Genomic DNA, 22,266 nt, shown 5'->3' on the forward strand with positions numbered 1-22,266 from the left:
GCCTCGCTATTTCTTCTTTGATGACGGATTCTAGCATTTTTCCAACTACGGACGTTAAGCTAACTGGCCTATAATTCCCTGCCTTTTGCCTGCTACCTTTTTTAAACAGCGACGTGACATTAGCTGTTTTCCAATCCTCTGGCACTTCCCCGGAATCCAGTGAATTTTGATAAATAATTACTAAGGCATCTGTTATTACTTCTGCCATTTCTTTCAGAGCCCTGGGATGCGTTCCATCCGGTCCCAGGGACTTGTCTACCTTCAGTCCCGTTGGTCTATCAAGCACTACTTCTCTAGTGACAGCAATTGTATTAAGGACTTCATCTCCTACCATTCTTCTATCTTTAATATTCGGTAAGCCATTTGTGTCCTCCTCCATGAAGACTGACACAAAAAACTTTAAGTCTCAGCCATTTCCTCGTTACCCACCGCGAAATCCCCCCCTCTGGTCCTCCAAGGGTCCAACATTCACTCTAGCCAGTCTCCTCCTCTTTATATATTTGTAAAAACTTTTACTATCATTTTTTATATTTAGAGCTAGTTTAGCTTCACACTCTATCTTTCCTTTCTTTATTGCTTTCTTAGTCATTCTTTGTTGATTTTTAAATCTTTCCCAATCTTCTAATTCCCCACTATTTTTAGCTGCTCTGTACGCATCGGCTTTTAATTTAATACTCTCCTTTATTTCCTTCAATAACCACGGTTGGTTATCCTTTCTGTGTAAAAAGTCTGACAACACCAGGTTTAAGTCCAACCGATTTATTTGATAGTACATTCACTAGCTTTCGGGGTTAGTCCCTTCGTCAAGTGAATGGAGAGTTCTGGCCTCAGACAGAGCATATAAAGCACAGACAGTTTACAGATTACTGATGAGAATGCAAATCCCTTCTCTTACAGTCCTTCTTTACCATCGGAATATATTTCTGCTGAGTACCGAAAAAGATCTCCTTAAAAATTCTCCACTGTTCCTCAGCTGTCCTACCAACCAATCTGCACCCCCAATCTACATTAGCCAATTCCACCGTCATCTTATTATACTCCCCTCTGTTCAAACAGAGGACACAGGTTTGGGACCCTACTTTCTCATCCTCCATCTGCATCAGAAATTCAACCATACTATGATCACTCGTCCCAAGAGGATCCCTCACAAGAACATCTCTAATTCTACCTGCCTCGTTACACAGTACCAGATCTAAGATAGCTCGCTCCCTCGTAGGTTCCGTTACATACTGTTCAAGGAAACTATCCCGACTGCATTCCAAAAACTCTTCCTCGAGCACAGTGCGTCCGACTTGAGTCAACCAATCGACCTTGATGCTTTTCAAAAGCTCCAACACATACTTTTTCTTAATGTCTACATGCCCAATGTTTTCAGTCCGCTGCAAGTCTGTACAACAACCACCTTTTCACAAAGGAGAGGGACATGTCTGGGAGTGACTTGGAGGGAATTGTCGACCCGTTGGAGAAAATCTCCATTACAAGGGAGAAAGTGTTAGGGTTTTTAGGTAATATTAAAACTGATAAATCTCCGGGGCCTGATGGCATTTATCTTCGGCTGCTCAGGGAGACGAGAGATGAAATTCCTGGGCCTCTGACAGAAATCTTTGTCTCTTCTTTGGACACAGGTGAGATCCCAGAGGACTGGAGGATAGCGAATGCGGTACTGTTGTTTAAAAAGTGTAGTAGGGATAACCCGGGTAATTATAAGCCGGTGAGCTTGACGTCAGTGGTCGGGAAGTCGTCAGGCAGTATTCTCAGAGATAGGATGTATACGCATTTAGTACACAGCAATCTGATTAGTGACAAGCAACATGTCTTTGAAAAGGGGAGATCGTGCCTTACGAATCTGGTACAATTTTTTGAGGTGGTGACAAAAACAGTTGACGAAGGAAGAGCGTCGTCTACATGGATTTCAGTAAGGCGTTTGACAAAGTCCCTCATGACAGGCTGGTGGAAAAGGTCCAGGCTCATGGGATACAAGGACAGGTGGCTAGATGGATTGACAACTGGCTTAGCAACAGGAGACAGAGGGTAGCAGTGGAAGGGTCTTTTTCTAGCTGGAGGTCTGTGACAAGTGGTGTGCCGCAGGGCTCCATGCTGGGACCTCTGCTATTTGTAATATTTATAAATGATTTGGAAGAGGGAGTAACTGGTGTGAGCAGCAAGTTTGCAGATGACACGAAGATGGCTGGACTTGCTGATAGTGATGAACAGTGTCGGACAATACAGCAGGATATAGATGGGCTGGTAAATTGGGCGGAGAAATGGCAGATGGAATTTAATCCAGATAAATGCAAGGAGATGCATTTTGGAAAAAATAATGTAGGAGGGAGTTATACAATAAATGGTCGGACTATTAAGAGTATAGAAACACAGAGGGTCTTAGGTGTGCAAGTTCACAAGTCCTTGAAGGTGGCAGTACAGGTGGAGAAGGTGGTGAAGAAGGCATATGGTATGCTTGCCTTTAAAGGAAGGGGTATGGAGTATGAAAGCTGGCGTCTAATATATAGTTGTTTAGTTGTACAGTTGTATAGAATGTTGGTTAGACCACATTTGGAGTACTGCGTCCAGTTCTGGTCGCCGCACTACCGGAAGAACGTGGTGACCCTGGAGAGAGTGCAGACGAGGTTTACCAGCATGCTGCCTGGTATGGAGGGTCTTAGCTATGAGGAGAGATTGGGCAAATTGGGGCTGTTCTTTCTGGAAAGATGGAGAATGAGGGGAGACCTAATAGAGGTGTATAAGATTATGAAGGGTATAGATAGAGTGAACAGTGGGAAGCTTTTTCCCAGGTTGGATACAAAAATCACGAGGGGCCACCAGCTTAGGGTAAAAGGGGTGAGGTATAATTCAGATATTAGAGGGAGGTTTTTCACACAGAGGGTTGTGGGAGCCTGGAATGCACTGCCAAGTAGGGTGGTGGAGGCAGGCATGCTAGAGTTGTCTAAGGCTTACCTAGATAGGCACATGAGCAGACTAGAGATAGAGGGATACAAAAGAACATTCTAGTTAAAGATCAAGTGCCTCAGGACGTCCCTGGGAATCAATAGATTCCTATCGGCCATCCAACGTATTTTATGGCTCACCTGTCTCTTACGTTTGAACTTCTGGGGATCTTCCGTGAATGTCTGTATAGGCTGTGTATGTTTATTGATGTCTCTTTTTTTACATCCACGGGTGATTCGGTCCGCTTTGTTGGCCGACAAGGGGCATACACACGGTGGGTCGTGCGAGGGCTGCTCTTGGATGTTGCTTCGAGAGTTGCCTAGTGCTTCATGTCGTTAGTGTATGCTTAAACTAGACCAACTGATGGGCAACACGACAGCTCAGTGACTACCACTGTTTGCTGTGCAGATACAGGGACCCGGGTCAGATCTCCAACTTGGATCAGTGTCTGTAGGAGTTTGCACATTCTCCCCGTGCTTGCGTAGGTTTTCTCCGGGTGCTCTGGTTTCCTCCCATACCCCAAAAACGTGCTTTTAGGCTGATTGGTGTTAACAAATTGTCCCTAAATTAGACCTTCCTTATTCTGGCGCACATATAATTCTCTAAATTTGCAACCCTTTATTGCGGAGTCCAAGCGGCGTAGACAAAAGTCGTATGTAGAAGCAGGATTGGAATGAGGCACTCATTGAGTGCTAAAATGGGCGGCGCGGGCTTATAGGGGCGAAGGGCCTGTTTCCTGTGCTGTGTTGTTCTTTGTTCTTTGTTTTCCACTGTGAATACTGAACTAAAGTATTCATTGAATACCTCCGCAATTTCTACTGGTTCTATACAAACCTTCCCACCATCACATTTGAGAGGTCCTATTCCTTCACGTCTTATCCTCTTACTCTTCACATACTTGTAGAATGCCTTGAAGTTTTCCTTAATCTTACCTGCCATGGCCTTCTCATGACCCCTTCTGGATCTCCTAATTTCCTTTTTAAGTTCCTTCCTATTAGCCGTACTCTTCTAGGTCTCTAGCATTACCTAGCTCCCTGAACCTTTTGTAAGCTTTTCTTTTCTTCTTTACTAAATTCACTACAGCTTTCATGCACCACGGTTCCTTTAGCCTACTATAACTTCCCTGTCTCATTGGAACGTTGCTGTACAGAACTCCAGACAAATATTCCTTGAAAATTTGCCACATTTCTTCTGTACATTTCCTTGAGAAAACCTCTTTACAATTTATGCCTCTATCTTCCTGCCTGATAGCCTCATAATTCCCCTTACTCCAATAAAACACTTTCCTAGTTTGTCTGATCCTATCTCTCTCCAATGCCAATGTAAGGGAGATAGAGTTATGATCACTGTCCCCAAAATGCTCTCCCACTAAGAGATCAGACACCTGTCCAGGTTCATTTCCCAATACCAAATCATGTATGGCCTCTCCTCTTGTAGGCTTATCCACATATTGTGTCAGGAAACCTTCCTGAACACACCTAACAAACTCCTCCCCATCTAAACCCCTTGCCTTAGGGAGATTCCAATCGATCTTTGGGAAATTAAAATCTCTCATCGCAACAACTGTTATGATTACATTTGTCCAGGATCTGTTTCTCTATCCGCTCCTCAATATCCCTGTTACTATTGGACGGCCTATAGAAAACACCCAGCAAAGTTAGTGACCCCTTCCTGTTCTGAACCTCCACCCACAGAGACTCCGTAGACAAACCCTCCATGGCGTCCACCTTTTCTACAGCCATAACACTATCTCTGATCAACAGTGCCGCTCTCCCACCTCTTTTTCCTCCCTCCCTGTCGCTTCTGAAACATTTGAAATCCGGCACAATCCTGTCCCTGAGTCATCCAAGTCTCTGTAATGGCCACCACATCACATTTCCAAATAGCGATCCACGCTCTAAGCTCATCCACTTTGTTCACCACACTCCTTGCGTTAAAATAGACACATCTCAAACCTTCGTCTGAGTGCTCCCCTTCTCCATCACCTGCTCATCCTCCCTCTTAAACTGTCTACCATCTCTCTCTATTTGCGAGCTAACATCCTCTCTCCCAGTCACATCACTTTGATTCCCATCCCCCATCCATTCTAGTTTAAACTCTCCCCAGTAGCCTTGCAAACCTCCCAGCCAATATATTAGTCCCCCTGACTTGGTACTGGGTAATGAATCGGGCCAAGTGTTAGATTTGTTTGTGGGAGAGCACTTTGGAGATAGTGACCACAATTCGGTGTCCTTCATTATTGCAATGGAGAGGGATAGGGTCACATGGCAGGGCAAGGTTTTATAATTGGGGCAGGGGTAATTATGATCATAGAATCCCTACAGTGCAGAAGGAGGCCATTCAGCCCATCAAGTCTGCACCGACCACAATCCCACCCAGGCCCTACCCCCACATCCCTACATGGTTACCTGCTAATCCCTGTAACCTATACATCTCAGGGCTCGAAGGGGCAATTTTTTTTTAGCATGGCCAATCAGCCTAACCCGCACATCTTTGGACTGTGGGAAGAAACTGGAGCACCTGGAGGAAACACACGCAGACACGAGGAGAACGTGCGAAATCCATACAGACAGTGACCCAAGCCGGAATCGAACCCAGGTCCCGAGACCTATGAAACAGCAGTGCTAACCACTGTGCTACTGTGCCGCCCAATTGCAGATAGGCAAGAATTAGGAACATAAGATGAGAACAGAAACTTCAGGTATGGACACAAATGAAAAGTGAAGCTTTTACAAGGAACAAATACTGCATGTCCTTGACAAATATGTCCCTGTCAGGCAAGGAGGAAATGGCCGAGTGAGGGAACGATGGTTCACAAAGGAGATTGAATGTCTTGTCGAGAGGAAAAAGGAATCATATGTAAGAATGAAAAAGCAAGATTCAGTTGGGTCATTTGAGGGTTACAAGGTAGCTAGGAATGAGTGGAAAAAACGGCTTAGGAGAGCTAGGAAGGGGCATGAGAAGTCCTTGGCAGTCGGATAAAGGAAAACCCCAAGGCTTTTTACTCTTACGCGAGAAATAAAAGAATGACCAGGGTGAAGTTTGGGCCAGTCAAGGATAGTAGTGGGAACTTGTGCATGGAGTCAAAAGAGATAGGTGAGGCATTGAATGAATACTTTTCTTCAGTGTTCACGAAGGATGGGCCATGTTTTCAAAGATGAGTGTGTGATACAGGCTGATAGGATGGAGGAGGCAAATGTTCTGAGGGAAGATGTATGAGCAATTTTGAAAAACCTGAGGGTCGATAAGTCCCCCTGGGCCTGATGGGATACATCCTAGGATACTTTGGGAAGCAAGGGATGAGATCGTGGAGCCTTTAGCTTTGGTCTTTGGGTCCTCACTGTCACGGGGATTGTGCCAGAGGACTGGAGAGTGGCGAATATTGTTCCTCTCTTCAAAAAAGTAAATAGGAATGACCCTGGTAATTATAGGCCAGTCTTTCTTCGGTGGTCGCTAAGTTAATGGAAAGGGGCCTGAGAGATCAGATTTATGAACATTTGGAAACATGCAGTTTAATCAGGGACAGTCAGCACAGTTTCATAAGAACATAAGAAATAAGAAATAGGAGCAGGAGCAGGCCATCTAGCCCCTCGAGCCTGCCCCGCCATTCAACAAGATCATGGCTGATCTGAAGTGGCTCAGTTCCACTTTCCCGCTTTCTCCCCATAACCCTTAATCCCCTTGCCTACCAAAAACCTATCTACCCGCGTCTTAAATATATTTAGCGAGGAAGCCTCAACCACTTCAACGGGCAGAGAATTCCAGAGGTTCACCACCCTTTAAGTGAAGAAGTTCCTCCTCAACTCCGTTATACCCCCCCCCCCCCCCGGCTTATCTTGAGGCTGTGCCCTCTAGTCCTGCTGTCCTTTCTGAGCGGGAAGAACCTCTCCACCTCTACCCTATCCATCCCTTTTATCATCTTGTACATCGCAATGAGATCTCCCCTCATCCTTCTAAACTCTAACGAGTACAAGCCCAGTTTATTCAGCCTCTCCTCATAACTCAACCCCCTCAATTTTGGTATCAGCCTAGTGAACCTCCTCTGCACTCCCTCCAAGGCCAAAATATCCTTGCGTAAGTGCGGCGACCAAAACTGCACACAGTACTCCAGCTGCGGCCTCACCAGTGCCCTGTACAGTTGCAGCAAACCCTCCCTATTTTTATATTCAATCCCCCTCATTATGAAGGCCAGCATCCCATTCGCCTTCCTGACCACCTGCTGCACCTGCAGGCTGGGTTTTTGCGACTCATGCACAAGGATCCCCAGGACCCTCTGCACCATAGCATGCTGCAGCTTTTCGCCATGTAAGTAGTAGTTCTTCCTACCATTATTCCTGCCAAAACAGATAACCTCACACTTGCCAACATTGTATTCCATCTGCCAGGTCCTTGCCCACTCGCTCAGCCTATCTAGATCCCTCTGCAGACTTTCCACACCCTCCGCACAATTTGCATTCCACCAATCTTTGTGTCATCAGCAAATTTCGACACCTCACACTCGGCTCCCTCCTCCAGATCATCTATATAAATGGTAAATAGCTGAGGCCCCAGCACCGATCCCTGGGGCACTCCACTAGTCACCAACCGCCAATCTGAATAGCACCCATTGACACCCACTCTCTGCCTCCTATTTGACAGCCAATCCCCTATCCACGCTAACACCCTACCCCTACTTCGTGAGGGGTAAGTCCTGCCTCACAAATTTGACTGAATTCGTTGAGGAGGTATTTAAGTGTGTAGACGAAGGTAGAGCAGTTGATGTCAGATACATGGATTTTAGTGAGGTATGTGGTAAGATTTCCCATGGTAGGCTCATGAAGAAAGTAACGAGGTGTGGGATACAAGGAAATTTGGCCGATTGGATAAGTAACTGGCTGTCTCATAGAAGACAGAGGGTGGTGGTGGAGGGAAAATTTTCAGACTGGAGGCCAGTTACCAGTGGTGTACCATAGGGGTCAGTGCTGGGTCCTCTGCTTTTTGTGATTTTTATCAATGACTTGGAAGAAGGGGCTGAAGGGTGGGTTAGTAAATTTGCTGACAACACCAAGATTGACAGAGTAGTGGTTGAGGTGTAGGGCTCTTGCAGGCTGCAAAGAGACATTGATAGGATGCAGAGCTGGGCAGAAAAGTGGCAAATGGAGTTTAACCCTAATGAGTGTGAGGTGATTCATTTTGGTAGAACAAACTTGAATGCTGATTACAGGGTCAACGGCAGGGTCCTGAGGAATATGGAGGGACAGAGAGATCTTGGGGTTCATATCCACAGATCTCTGAAGGTTGCCACTCAACTGGATAGAGCCACGAAGAAGGCTTATAGTGTGTTAACGTTTATTAACAGGGGGTTGAATTTAAGAGCCATGGGGTTATGCTGCAAATACACCAGACCTTAGTGAGACCACACTTGGAATATTGCGTGCAGTTCTGGTCACCTTACTATAAGAAGGATGTGGAAGCATTGGAGAGAGTGCAGAGGACATTTACCAGGATGCTGTCTGGTTTGGAGGGTATGTCTTATGAGGAAAGGTTGAGGGAGCAGGGGCTTTTCTCTTTGGAGCGGAGGAGGTGAGAGGTGACTTAATAGTTCATAAGATGATGAGGGGGATAGATAGAATGGACATGCAGAGACTTTCCTCGGATGGATATAGCTGTTACTAGGGAGCATAGCTTTAAGGTTCATGGTGGGAGATATAGAAGGGATGTCTGAGGTAGATTCTTAACTCAGAGAGTGGTTGGGGTGTGGAATACACTGCCTGCTGTGATAGTGGAGTCAGACACTTTAGGAACTTTCAAGCGGCTATTGGATAGGCACATGGAGCACACCAGAATGATGGGGAGTGGGATAGCTTGATCTTGGGTTTGGACATATTTCGGCACAACATCGAGGGCCGAAGGGCCTGTACTGTGCTGCAATGTTCTATGTTTCAACGTTTCTTTGTTTAAATCAAAGATTGAGGATGAGAAAGTTGAAGTTCAATTATCAGCAATTTTTTTGATCAGATGGTTGGAAAAGAACAACAAGTGGAGGATGAGGTGGATATTTTTAGTTTGGGGAAGTTAGCAGAGTTGCAATAGAAAGATATAGAAATAAAACAGTTGTACCAGTTTGGGTGGCACAGTGGTTAGCACTGCTGCTTCACAGCTCCAAGGACCTGGGTTCCACCCCTGGCTTGGGTCATTGTCTGTGTGGAGTTTGCACTTTCTCCTTGTGTCTGCATGGGTTTCTTCTGGGTTCTCCGGTTTCATCCCACAGTCCAAAGATGTTGATTAGCCATGCTAAAAATTGTCTCTTAGTGTCCTGAGCTGCGTAGGTTAGAGGGATTAGCAGGTAAATATGTAGGCGTATGGGGATAGGGCCTGGTTGGGATTGTGGTTGGTGCAGACTCGATGGGCCAGATGGTCTCTAACTGCACTGTAGGGTTTCTATGATTCTATGTATCAGAAAGTGTGCACAGAAGAGGAGTCTGAGAGTATATCAGAATATTACCTTAAAAATGATGTCTTAGTGAGGAAATGGAAACGTTTACATCTTCAAACAGATGAAAGGTGGGCAGAAGTTCATCAAGTGGTGTGACAAAGAAAGAAAATTACAGCACAGGAACAGGCCCTTCGGCCCTCCAAGACTATGCTGCCTGACTTAACTAAAATCCCCTATCCTTCTGGGGACGATATCCCTCTATGCCTATCCTATTCACATATTTGTCAAGATGCCCCTTATAAGTCTTATAAGGATAATTACAGTATCCGCTTCCACGACATAGCCCGGCAATGAGTTCCAGACACCCACCACCCTCCGTGTAAAAAACCTGTCTTGTACATTTCCTTTAAACATTGCCACTCGCACCTTCAATTTGTGTCCCCTAACAATTGACTCTTCCACCCTGGGAAAAAGCTTCTGCCTATCCACTCTGTCCATGCCTCTCATAATCTTGTAGACTTCAACTAAGTCACCCCTCAACCTCTGTCATTCAGTGAGAACAAACCAAGTTTCTCCAATCTCTCCTCATAGTTAATGCCTTCCATACAGCAACATCCTGGGAAAACTCTTCTGTACCCTCTCCAAAGCCTCCACATCCTTCTGGTAGTGTGACGACCAGAATTGAACACTATAATTCCAAGTGCAGCCTAACTAAAATTCTATAAAGCTGCAACATGACTTGCCAATTTTTAAACTCAATGTCCCGGCCGATGAAGGCAAGCGTGCCATATGCCTTCTTGACAACCTTCTCCACCTGCATTGCCACTTCCAGTGAACTGTGTATTTGTTGGCCCAGATTCCTTTGCCTATCAATACTCCGAAGGGTTCTGCCATTTACTGTGTATTTCCTTTCTGCATTAGACCTTCCAAAATGCATTACCTCACATTTGTCTGGATTAAACTCCACCTGCCATCGCTCCGCCCAAGTCTCCAACCGATCTATATCCTACTGTATCCTCTGATGGTCCTCATCACTATCCGCAAATCCACCAGCCTTTGTGTCATCTGCAAACTTACTAATCAAACCGGTCACATTTTCCTCCAAATCATTTATATATGTTACAAACAGCAAAGGTCCCAACATTGATCCCTGAAGAACTCCACTTGTCAGCCCTCCATTCAGAAACACACTCTTCCACTGCTACCCTGTCTTCTTTGACCGAGCCAGTTTAGTATCCACCTTGCCAGCTCACCTCTGATTCCACGTGACTTCACCTTCTGCACCAGGGACCTTATCAAAGGCTTTGGGGAAGAATTTAGACAACATCGACTGCCCTATCCTCATCAATCATCTTCGTAACCTCCATGAAAAACTTGATCAAGTTCGTGAGACACGACCTCACCTTCATAAAACCATGTTGCCTCTCATCATTATGTCCACTTATTCCCAAGTGGGAATAAATCCTGTCTCGAAGAATCCTCTCCAATAATTTCCCCACCGCTGATGCAAGGCTCACCAGCCTGTAATTACCTGGATTATTCTTGCTACCCTTCTTAAACAGAGGAACAACATTGGCTATTCTCCAATCCTCTGAGACCTTCCCTGTGAGAAGTCTCACAACACCAGGTTAAAGTCTAAAAGGTTTATTTGGTAGCATAAGCCACTAGCTTTCGGAGCGCTGCCCCTTCATCAGGTGAGTGAGAATTCTGTTCACAAACAGGGCATATAAAGACACAAACTCAATTTACAAAATAATGGTTGGAATTAGTAGACTCGGCTTCCAACCATTATTTTTTGCAGTGAAGCCTCAAGTGTTGGTAAAACCAGCACCCTTAATGCCCATTCCAGCATTTGAGGAACTATTTACCAGGGTCTTAACTGATTGCATTAGAGCCCTCCCTAAAACAAAAAGTGGGCATCAATATCTATCGAGAATATTGGATGTGTCTACTCGGTTTCCAGAGGCCATTCCATTACGCAATACTACAGCTAAAAGGATTGTCGAGGAATTACTTCAATCTTTTGCTCGATATGGATTACCCAAAGAAATACAATCAGATCAAGGATTAAATTTTACATCAAAGTTATTCAAGCAGCTTTGGATCACTTGGGAGTAAAACAATTTCAATCAGCTACGTACCATCCAAGATCACAGGGAGCATTAGAAAATTGGCATCAAACTTTGAAAATAATGTTGTGAGCTAATTGTCAAGATTATCTGGAGGATTGGGATTAAAGAAATTCCATTTGTATTCTTTGCAATTAGAGATGCATCTAATGGGTGAATCAAATCCAGTCCATTTGAACTGATTTTTGGTTATGAGATAAGAGGACCACTGAAATTGATTAGAGAGCAATTGGTGAGTCAATATTCTGAGACTACATTGGACGATGTGTCCAATTTTCGGGTAAGGTTGAATTGAGCAGGTGAATTGGCTAGACAACACTTAAAAGTAGCACAGCATGTGATGAAACAGGAAATGGATAAGAGTTTTTAAAAAAACAGTTTTGCCAGTGGGAATAAAATCTTAATATTACTACCAGTTGAATCCTTAAAGGAAAGGTTTAGGGGCCTTATCAAATTGAAAGAAAATTGAGTGAGGTAAATTATTTGATAAATACGCCAGATAAAAGGAAAATTCATTGAGTATGTCATATGAAAATGCTTAAAAAGTATTATGATACGGAAGGAAAGCAGAAGCAGAATGTTTTAGTGTTTATAACTCAGAAAGAAGAGCCACATCCAGATGAACATCAGAATTTGACATTCCTCAAATTAAATTGAAGTTGTCAGAAATTGGGATAAATTACTGAGTTATCTCAGTCGAAGCCAGAGGGTGGTTGTAGAGGGTTGTTTTTCAAACTGTGACCAGCATTGTGCCTCAGGGATCTGTGTTGGGTCCACTGTTAATTTTCATTTATATTAATGATTTGGATAACAATATAGGAGGCAGGATTAGTAAGTTTAAAGATGACACCAAGATGGTAGCATAGTGGACAGTGAAGAAAGTTCTCTCCAATTGCAATGGAATTTGATCAATTGGGCCAGTGGACTGACAAATCGCATATGGAGTTTAATTTGGACAAATGCGAGGTGATGCATTTTGGTCGACTGAACCAGCACTGGACTTACTCAGTTAATGGTAGGGCATTGGGAAGAGTTACAGAACAAAGAGATCAAGGGATACATGTTCATAGCTCCTTGAAAGTGGAGTTACAGTTGGACAGAGCGGTGAAGAATGCTTGGTTTCATCGGTCAGAACATAGAATACACGAGTTGGGATGTCTTGCTGAAGTTGTACAAGATGATAGTCATGATGTGGAGATGCTGGCATTGGACTGGGGTTTTAAGTCCAAATTCATTTGTAGCAAACGCCACAAGCTTTCAGAACAGGCTGTCCCTTCGTCAGGTGCCTGGGAGTTCTGATCACAAACAGGGCACAAAGACACAAACTCAATTCACATGCATAATAATTGGATGTGAGTCTTTACAGCTGATCAATTCAGAAAGGTACAGACAATGTGAGTGGAGAGAGCTTTAAGCACAGGTTAAAGAGATGTGTATTGTTTCCAGACAGGAAAGTTAGTGACATTTTGCAAGTCCAGGCAAGTTGTCGGGGTTACAGATAGTGTGACATGAACCCAAGATCCCGGTTGAGGCCATTCTCACGTGCGCGGAACTTGGCTATCAGTTTCCGCTCAGCGACTCTGCGCTGTTGTGTGTCATGAAGGCCGCCTTGGAGAACGCTTACCCGAAGATCAGAGGCTGAATGCCCACGACCGCTGAAGTGTTCCCCAACAGGAAGAGAGCAGTCTTGCCTGGTGATTGTCGAGCGGTGTTCATTCATCCGTTGTCCTAACATCTGTATGGTCTCCCCAGTGTACCAAGCCTCAGGACATCCTTTCCTGCAGCTTAATCAGGTCGACAATGTTGGCCGAGTTTCAAGAGTATGTACCATGTACCTGGTGGATGGTGTTCTCACATGAGAAACAAGATACACAACGCAAACACACCCGGCCGTCCCATCGTAATGGGCAATGGGACCCTGTGTGAGAACCTCTCTGGCTACGTTGAGGGCATCCTGAAACCCACTGTACAAAGAAGCCCCAGTTTTTGTCACGACACTACGGACTTCCTACAGAAACTCAGCACACATGGAGCAATTGAACCAGGTGCACTCCTCGTCACAATGGATATCTCAGCTATCTACACGAACATCCCCCACGACGATGGCATTGCTGCAACTGCCCCAGTACTCAATGCCAACAACTGCCAGTTTCCAGATGCAATTTTACAACTCATCTGCTTCATCCTGGATCACAATGTCTTCACCTTCAACAACCAGTTCTTTATCCAGACACATGGAACAGCCACAGGGACCAAATTCACACCTCAATATGCCAACATCTTCATGCACAGGTTTGAACAAGACTTCTTCACCGCACAGGACCTTCAACCGATGCTATTTCTTATGTTCTTATGTTTTACAGTAGATACATCGATGATATTTTCTTCCTTTGGACTCATGGCGAACAGTCACTGAAACAATATGAGGACATCAACAAGTTCCATCCCACCATCAGACTGACCGTGGACTACTCTCCAGAATCAGTTACATTCCTGGACACACGCATCTCCATAAAGAACAGTCACCTAATTACCTCACTGTACCGCAAGCCCACGGATAACCTCACAATGCTCCACTTCTCCAGCTTCCACCCTAAACACATTAAAGAAGCCATCTCCTATAGACAAACTCTCCATATACACAGGATCTGCTCAGATGAGGAGGATCGCAACAGACACCTCCAGACGCTGAAAGATGCCCTCATAAGAACAGGATATGGCGCTCGACTCATTGATCAACAGTTCCAACGTGCCACAGCCAAAAACCACACCGACCTCCTCAAAAGACAAACGTGGGACACGGTGGACAGAGTACCCTTCGTCATCCAGTACTCCCCCAGAGCGGAGAGGCTACGACATCTTCTCCAGAGGCTTCAACATCTCATTGATGAAGACGAATATCTTGTATACAGCTGCCATAATGAATCCATACCATGTGAACAGACGTGGATGTCCAGTGACACACCACTGACACATCTGTTGTTCAAATAACTTATGGTGGTATTCTCAGCAGCATAACTGCCACAGTGATTTTTGGAACCATGGTTGAAATGGGTTCTGACACCTAGGAAGACAATCTGCTTTGTGTCTTTTCCAAAGAGCGTGTAGAAAGTGATGGTGCAGATCCAGGAAAAACAAAGGAGTTGAAGTGCTTGGCAGAGGAGGAACTAAGACCAATGAACAAGAAACTGCTTGGGTCACTGTCTGTGTGGAGTCTGCACATTCTCCTCGTGTTAGCATGGGTTTCTTCCAGGTGCTCTGGTTTCTTCCCACAGTCTGAAAGACGAGTTAGTCAGGTGGATTGACCATGTTAAATTCACCCTCAGTGTACCCAAACAGGGGCTGGAGTATGAAAACTAGGGGATTTTCACAGTAAATTCACTGCAGCGTTAATGTAAGCCCACTTCTGACACTGAATAATAAAGAAAATAAAAGCAGCTGACAGAGGCGTGTAAGGACTGAGGGAAGACCTGGATTCAGGATCATGATGTGCTTCTGTGCTCACCCACAAGACAGCAGACTTTGGAACTACAGAATGCAGCATGAAAACATCTGGTGCAATTCCCTGAGGCAACCCAACCGATGCAATGATGGCCAAGTACATCCAGGCCACAAATGCAGTCATGTCACCAGCAAATTGGACACACGCATCTCCATTAAGAACTGTACCACAAGCCCACGGATAGCCTCACGATGCTCCACTTCTCCAGCTTCCACCCAAAACACATTAAAGAAGCCATGCCAAACGGACAAGCCCTCCACATACACAGGATCTGCTCAGATGAGGAGGATCGCAGCAGAAACCTCCAGACGCTGAAAGATGCCCTCATAAGAACAGGATATGGCGTTCGACTCATTGATCGACCGTTCCAACGCGCCACAGCCGAAAACCGCACTGACCTCCTCAAAAGACAAACACGGGACATATACAAGAGGTTGACAGTCTTCACAGAGAGCCACATACAGCAGACCTTTCACATGTTGCCTCATGAAAACATCAAAGAGAACAGTGTTGTGGAGAATTCACCTGTGTCACTGAGTCATTTGCTGCACTGAATTCAGGTTTGGAGTCAAACCATGCAATCCACCACAACTGCTGCCTCAACTTGTTGGTCAGACTGGACGGTCTTAACTTCTGCAACCCCTTTGGAAGCAGCCCTCCTCTCAATTCCTTACAGTTTGGAGGACAGGTTGTCGAGGAGCAATGCTTCAGCGTGGATCTGACAAAAATCTTCCTCCAGCGTTGTTGCAGGAGATTCCCATTCAGATCCTTGAGCATCTTCAGACCACAATCAGCAGGAGGGGTCAAAAACACTATCATTAAGGAGGGGTCAACAGCATTGTTGTCAGAAAGAGGGTGTTCAGTACTATAGTCAGCAGGACAGGTATACAGTGCAAACATCAGAAGGTGGGGCCTTCAGCACTATCATCAAAAGAAATGGTCTAAAGTTCCTTCATAACAGGGGTCTTCAGACTTTCCTTGAGTTAACTGGCCAGTCACTTGATTTGTTTTTGACTATCCACATGATATCCCATCACTTTCTGTGCCACTATATAAATTCCATCCCCATGTTCCCAAAACCATAAACTGGATCTTTTGTTCGATTTATTTTGACTGAGTACTTCTTCATTGGGAACAGACTGTAGTGTTGTAATTGAACTGAGGTGCACAAAGCATGCAATCATAGTTAGAAATGTACTATAGGTCCCCGAAATTCTCTGAGGGAAACAGAATGGCAAATTGCTGAAAAGCAGTGATAGTTGGGAAATTCAACTGCTCTAATATTATTTTGGGTAAATTCATGTAAAGATACAGAGAATGCAGAATTCTTAATGTTTATTCAAGACAAGTTTCTTAGTCAGTTTGCAACAAATGGGCAGTTTTCGACATAGAAGGTGACGCCAAAAATACCGACCAGTATTCAGAAAGCACACTGCATAAAGAATGGTGAGAATATAGAAATCATCACCAAAGGGGGGTGTTTTTTTGTGAATAATATCAACACAATTGCCTGGGTTAATTAAATTGGGGCTGATCTCCTTAAAGGGAAGATTTTATAAAGATGTTCCAAGTCATGAGGGGTCGAGACAGTGAATAAAGAGAAACCGTTCCCGTGGCTGAAGGGTTGTAAAACATTTATAGGGCAGGTACATCATTGCTTTGGAAGTGAGTAAAGCTCTGCTCACACTTTGCTATCCTGAACATTTTTGATAAGATATTCTTCTGTTCAATATTAAGTAGAAACTGCTCACTAACACTCACATTCAAGACATAGTGAACACTAACACTAGATTGATGATAGAACTTCATTCATCATTATACAAAGCAAAATTTACTTACTCATTTCTTCTGAGATCCAGCATTATGTCCTCTCCCTCTAGCTCCACTAAGATAGTGATGTGGTTTTGATAGATCCCCTGTGTGGAGCACAAAGAACTAACTGTTATGATTTACTCACTGGGGCTCCCATATTTCTCGCAAGACTAACTTATTTGAACAGTAAATGTTTCTATGAATACGTGGCTCCTTCCACCTTTAGGACATCCACAGAATTTTACAGAAAGACCAGTTATCTCCTGTGTTGACCAAAGAATAGCACAGCACAGAAGGATGGAATTCAAACTCATTTGAGTATTTAGGAAGTGGACCTGGAAATAGTAGACCCATTTGTGGTTATTTTCCAAAGATTTTTGGACTCTAGGCTGATTCCATAGATTGGAGGGTAATTAATGTAAGCCCACTATTCAAAAAGGGAGTTAGAGAGAAAACCGGGAACTGTAGACCAGTCAGCCTAACGTTGGTATTGTCGAAGTTACTACAATCTATTATCAAGGATTTCATAACTCAGCATTTGGAAGGCAGTGCTTTAATCATACAAAGTCAGCATGGATTTACAAAAGGGAAACGCTACACGAATTTATTGGAGTTCTTTGAGGATGAGGAACCGGAGGTAGTAGTACATATAGGTACTACTGATGTAGGTAAGAAGAGGGAGGCACTTGTGAAAAAGGACTATAGGGAACTGGGTAGGCAGCTGAGGAAGAGAAAAGCGAAGGTAGTAATCTCAGGATTGCTGCCTGTGCCAAGGGAGAATAAGGGAAGAAATGAAATGAGGTGGAGGGTGAATGCGTGGCTGAGGGACTGGTGTAGAGGGCAGGGATTTCGGTTCCTAGATCACTGGGACCTCTTTAGGGGTAGGTGGGACCTCTATAGTAGGGACGGGTGGCACTTAAATACCAGGGGGACTAGTATCTTGGCGGGAAGACTGGCTAAGGCTACCGGGGGGACTTTAAACTAGAAAGGATGGGGGGAGGGAACTGTGTTGGGGAAACTGGGACGGAGGAGGTTCGCTCCCAGGTAGGGGAGGACCGCAGGCAGTATGCGAGGGAGGTTAGACAGGTGGTGGAGATGGGAAATGCCCAGACTGAGGGGCTGAAGTGTATATATTTTAATGCAAGGAGTATAGTGAATAAGGTAGATGAGCTTAGGGCGTGGATAGCTGTTTGGGATTGTGATGTGGTGGCCATTACGGAGACTTGGATGTCTCAGGGACAGGACTGGGTACTTCAGGTGCCAGGCTTCAGGTGCTTCAGGAAGGACAGGGAGGGTGGCAGAAGGGGTGGTGGCGTGGCACTGTTGATCAGGGATAGTGTCATGGCTACAGAGAAAGAGGATGTCGTGGAGGGATTGTCTACAGAATCTCTGTGGGTGGAAGTTAGGAACAGCAAAGGGTCAAAAACTTTGCTGGGTGTAATCTATAGGCCGCCCAATAGTGACAGGGAAGTTGAAGTGCAAATAGGGAAACAGATTCTGGAGAGATGTTTTAATAACAGAGTTGTCGTGATGGGAGACTTCAATTTCCCAAACATCGACTGGAATATCCCTAGGGTAAGGGGTTTGGATGGGGAGGAGTTTGTTAGGTGTGTTCAGGAGGGTTTCCTGACGCAGTATGTGGACAAGCCTACGAGGGGAGAGGCTGTACTTGACCTGGTACTGGCGAATGAACCAGGGCAGGTGATGGATCTTTCGGTAGGAGAGCATCTTGGATATGGTGACCATAATTCTATCTCCTTCACAATTGCGTTGGAACGAGATAGGATCAGGCAGGCTAGGAAGGTGTTTGTCTGGGGTAAGGGGAGATACGAAGAAGTCAGGAAGTTACTTGGACAAATAAACTGGAAGGAGGCGTTCTTAGGGAAAAGTACCGAAGGAAGGTGGCAGATATTCAAGGAATGTGTGTCTAGAGCTCTGAATGACAACGTTCCGATGAGACGAGGGGGGTTTGGTGGGTCGAGGGAACCGTGGTGCACAAAGGATGTGTTGAACCTAGTCAGGAAGAAAAGGAAGGTGTACAAGAGGTTCAGGGAATTAGGAGATGTTAAAGATCTTGAGGAGTATAAGGACTGTAGGAGGGAACTTAAAAGGGAAATTAGGAGAGCCAGAAGGGGTCATGAGAAGACCTTGGCGAGTAAGATTAAGGAGAATCCCAAGGCCTTCTATAAATATGTGAAAGGTAAAAGGATAAGAAGAGAAGGGATAGGACCGATAAAAGGTGAGGGGGGAAAGGTTTGTGTGGAACCAGAAGAAATGGCGGAGGTGCTTAACGAGTACTTCGCCTCAGTATTCACGGTGGAAGCCGATCTGGGAGATTTTGTTATGGATTTGCAGCAGATGGAAAGGATTGAGTACGTGAATATTAAGGAGGAGGATGTGTTGGAACTTTTGAATTCTATCAAGGTAGATAAGTCGCCGGGACCAGATGGGATGTACCCCAGGATACTGTGGGAGGCGAGGGAAGAGATTGCAGAGCCCCTGGCGATGATCTTTGCGTCGTCAATGGAGACGGGAGAGGTTCCAGAGGATTGGAGGATTGCGGATGTAGTTCCTATTTTTAAGAAAGGGAACAGAGATAGCCCGGGAAATTACCGACCGGTGAGTCTGACCTCAGTGGTTGGTAAGCTGATGGAGAGGCTTCTGAGGGACAAGATTTACGAACATTTGGAGAGGTTTGACATGATCAGGAATAGTCAGCATGGATTTGTCAAGGGCAGGTCGTGCCTTACAAGCCTAGTTGAGTTCTTCGATAATGTGACTGAACACATTGACGAAGGAAGTGCCGTGGACGTAGTGTACATGGACTTCAGCAAGGCGTTTGATAAGGTCCCCCATGCAAGACTTCTTGAGAAGGTGAGAGGGCACGGGATCCAAGGGCCTTTGGCCTTGTGGATCCAGAACTGGCTTGCCTGCAGAAGGCAGAGAGTGGTTGTGGATGGGGCTTTTTCTGAATGGAGGTCAGTCACCAGCGGAGTGCCTCAAGGATCTGTTCTGGGACCCTTGTTGTTTGTCATTTTCATAAATGACCTGGATGAGGAAGTGGAGGGATGGGTAAGTAAGTTCGCTGATGACACGAAGGTCGGTGGTGTTGTGGATGATCTGGAAGGATGGCAAAAGTTGCAGCAGGACATAGATAGGATGCAGGACTGGGCGGAGAAGTGGCAGATGGACTTCAACGCGGATAAATGTGTTGTCGTCCATTTTGGCAGAACCAACGGGATGAACGAGTACACTATTAAGGGCAGAAGTCTGAGTAGTGTTGAGGAGCAGAAGGATCTTGGGGTCCGGGTCCACAGGACTCTTAAATCGGCCTCGCAGGTGGAGGAGGTGGTCAAGAAGGCGTATGGTGTACTGGCCTTCATTAATCGAGGGATTGAGTTTAGGAGTCGGGAGGTAATGCTGGAACTTTATAAGACCCTTGTCAGGCCTCATTTGGAGTATTGTGCGCAGTTCTGGTCGCCTCACTATAGGAAAGATGTAGAAGCTATTGAAAGGGTGCAGAGGAGATTTACAAGGATGTTGCCTGGACTGGGAGGCATGCCTTATGAAGTTAGGTTGAGGGAGCTGGGACTCTTTTCCCTGGAGAGACGAAGGTTGAGAGGCGACCTGATAGAAGTTTACAAAATGTTGAGAGGAATAGATAGGGTGGACTCTCAGAGGCTATTTCCCCGGTTTGAAATGGTCGCTACGAGAGGACACAGATTTAAGGTGCGGGGAGGGAGGTTCAGAAGTGATGTTAGGGGTAAGTTTTTCACTCAGAGGGTGGTGAGTGAATGGAATCGGCTGCCGTCAGTGGTGGTGGAGGCGAACTCGCTGGGGTCTTTTAAAAGACTTCTGGATGAGTATATGGGGTTTAATGAGATTGAGGGTTATAGATAGGTCTGTAGGTTGGTAGGTGATGTGGTCGGCGCAACTTGTGGGCCGAAGGGCCTGTTTGTGCTGTAGTGTTCTATGTTCTATGTTCTATGTTCTATGTAACTGGTAGTGTTGATCGAGCAGAACCAGTGGATGTGGTTTATTTAGACTTTCTGAAGGCTTCCGACAAGGTCTCACATTACAAACTATTATGTAAACTTAAAGCACATGGGATTGCAGATAATGTCTTGAAACGGATAAGAAGCTCACTAGCAGATAGGAAGCAAAGAGTTGGCATAAACGAGGAAATGGCTGAGACTTTAAATAAGTTTTTTGTGTTGGTCTTCACGGAGGAGGACACAAATAGCTTACCAAATATTAAAGATAGAAGGATGATAGGAGATGACAATTACTGTCACTAGAGATGAAGTGGTTGATAGACTAACGGGACTGAAGGTAGACAAATCCCCGGGACCGGATGGAATGCATCCCAGGGTTCTGAGAGAAATGGCAGATGCCTTAGTAATTATTTATCAAAATTCGCTGGGCTCTGGGGAAGTGCCGGAGGATTGGAAAACAGCTAACATTACGCCGCTGTTTTAAAAAAGGTAGCAGACAAAAGGCAGGGAATTATAGGCCAGTTAACTTAACGTCCGTAGTTGGAAAAATGCTAGAATCCATCATCAAAGAAGAAATAGCGAGGCACCTAGAAAAGAACGGTTTGATCAATCAGACGCAGCACAGATTCGTGAAGGGGAAGTCGTGTTTAATGAAGTTATTGGATTTCTATGAAGATGTCACCAGTGCGGTAAACAGAGGGGAATGGTGGATGTGGTGTTTTTAGATTTCCAGAAGGCATTCAATAAGGTGCCTCACAAAAGGTTGCTGCAGAAGGTTAGGGTGCATGTAGTTGGGGATAAAGTGTTAGCGTGGATTGAGGATTAGTTATCCAACAGGAAGGAGAGTTGGAATCAATGGGTGCTTTTCTGGTGGGCAGTTGGTGACTAGTGGAGTGCAGCAGGGATCGGTGCTGGGGCCTCAACTGTTTTCCATTTACATAGATGATCTGGAGGAGGGGGCTGAGTGTAGGGTAACAAAATTTGCTGATGATACGAAGATGAGTGGAAAAACAAATTGCGTGGAAGATGCGGAAAGTCTGCAGAGAGATCTGGATAGGCTGAATGCGTGGGCGAGGACCTGGCAGATGGAGTATAACGTTGGCAAATGTGAGGTTATCCACTTTGGTAGAAATAATAGTCAGAGGGATTATTATTTAAAGGGTGAAAAGCTGCAGCATGCCACAGTGCAGAGGGACCTGGGGGTCCTTGTGCTCGAATCGCAAAAACTCAGTCTGCAGGTGCAGCAGGTGATCAAGAAGGTGAATGGAATGTTGGCCTTTATAGCGAGGGGGATAGAATATAAAAGCAGGGAGGTCTTGCTGCAACTGTACAGGGCACTGGTGAGGCCACAACTGGAGTACTGTGCGCAGTTTTGGTCCCCTTATTTGCCAAAGGATATATTGGCCTTGGAGGGAGTACAGAGAAGATTCACCAGGCTGATGCCGGAGATGAGGGGGTTAGCTTATG

The 22,266-nt window shown here is 45.2% G+C and overlaps 1 protein-coding gene across 1 annotated transcript in view; it reads right to left on the reverse strand.

Moving 5' to 3' along the window:
• LOC145348462 (disintegrin and metalloproteinase domain-containing protein 12-like) overlaps window positions 1–22,266 on the reverse strand; it is a 313,921-nt gene that overhangs the window by 276,136 nt on the left and 15,519 nt on the right. Inside the window, exon 3 of the mRNA XM_080196650.1 lies at window positions 16,832–16,908. Within this exon, the coding sequence (XP_080052776.1) occupies window positions 16,832–16,908 (77 nt within the window). The remainder of the gene's footprint in view (window positions 1–16,831; window positions 16,909–22,266) is intronic.

This window comes from Carcharhinus amblyrhynchos, chromosome 1, assembly GCF_965287045.1.
Source record: "Carcharhinus amblyrhynchos chromosome 1, sCarAmb.v2.hapA, whole genome shotgun sequence".
Lineage (NCBI taxonomy): Eukaryota > Metazoa > Chordata > Chondrichthyes > Carcharhiniformes > Carcharhinidae > Carcharhinus > Carcharhinus amblyrhynchos.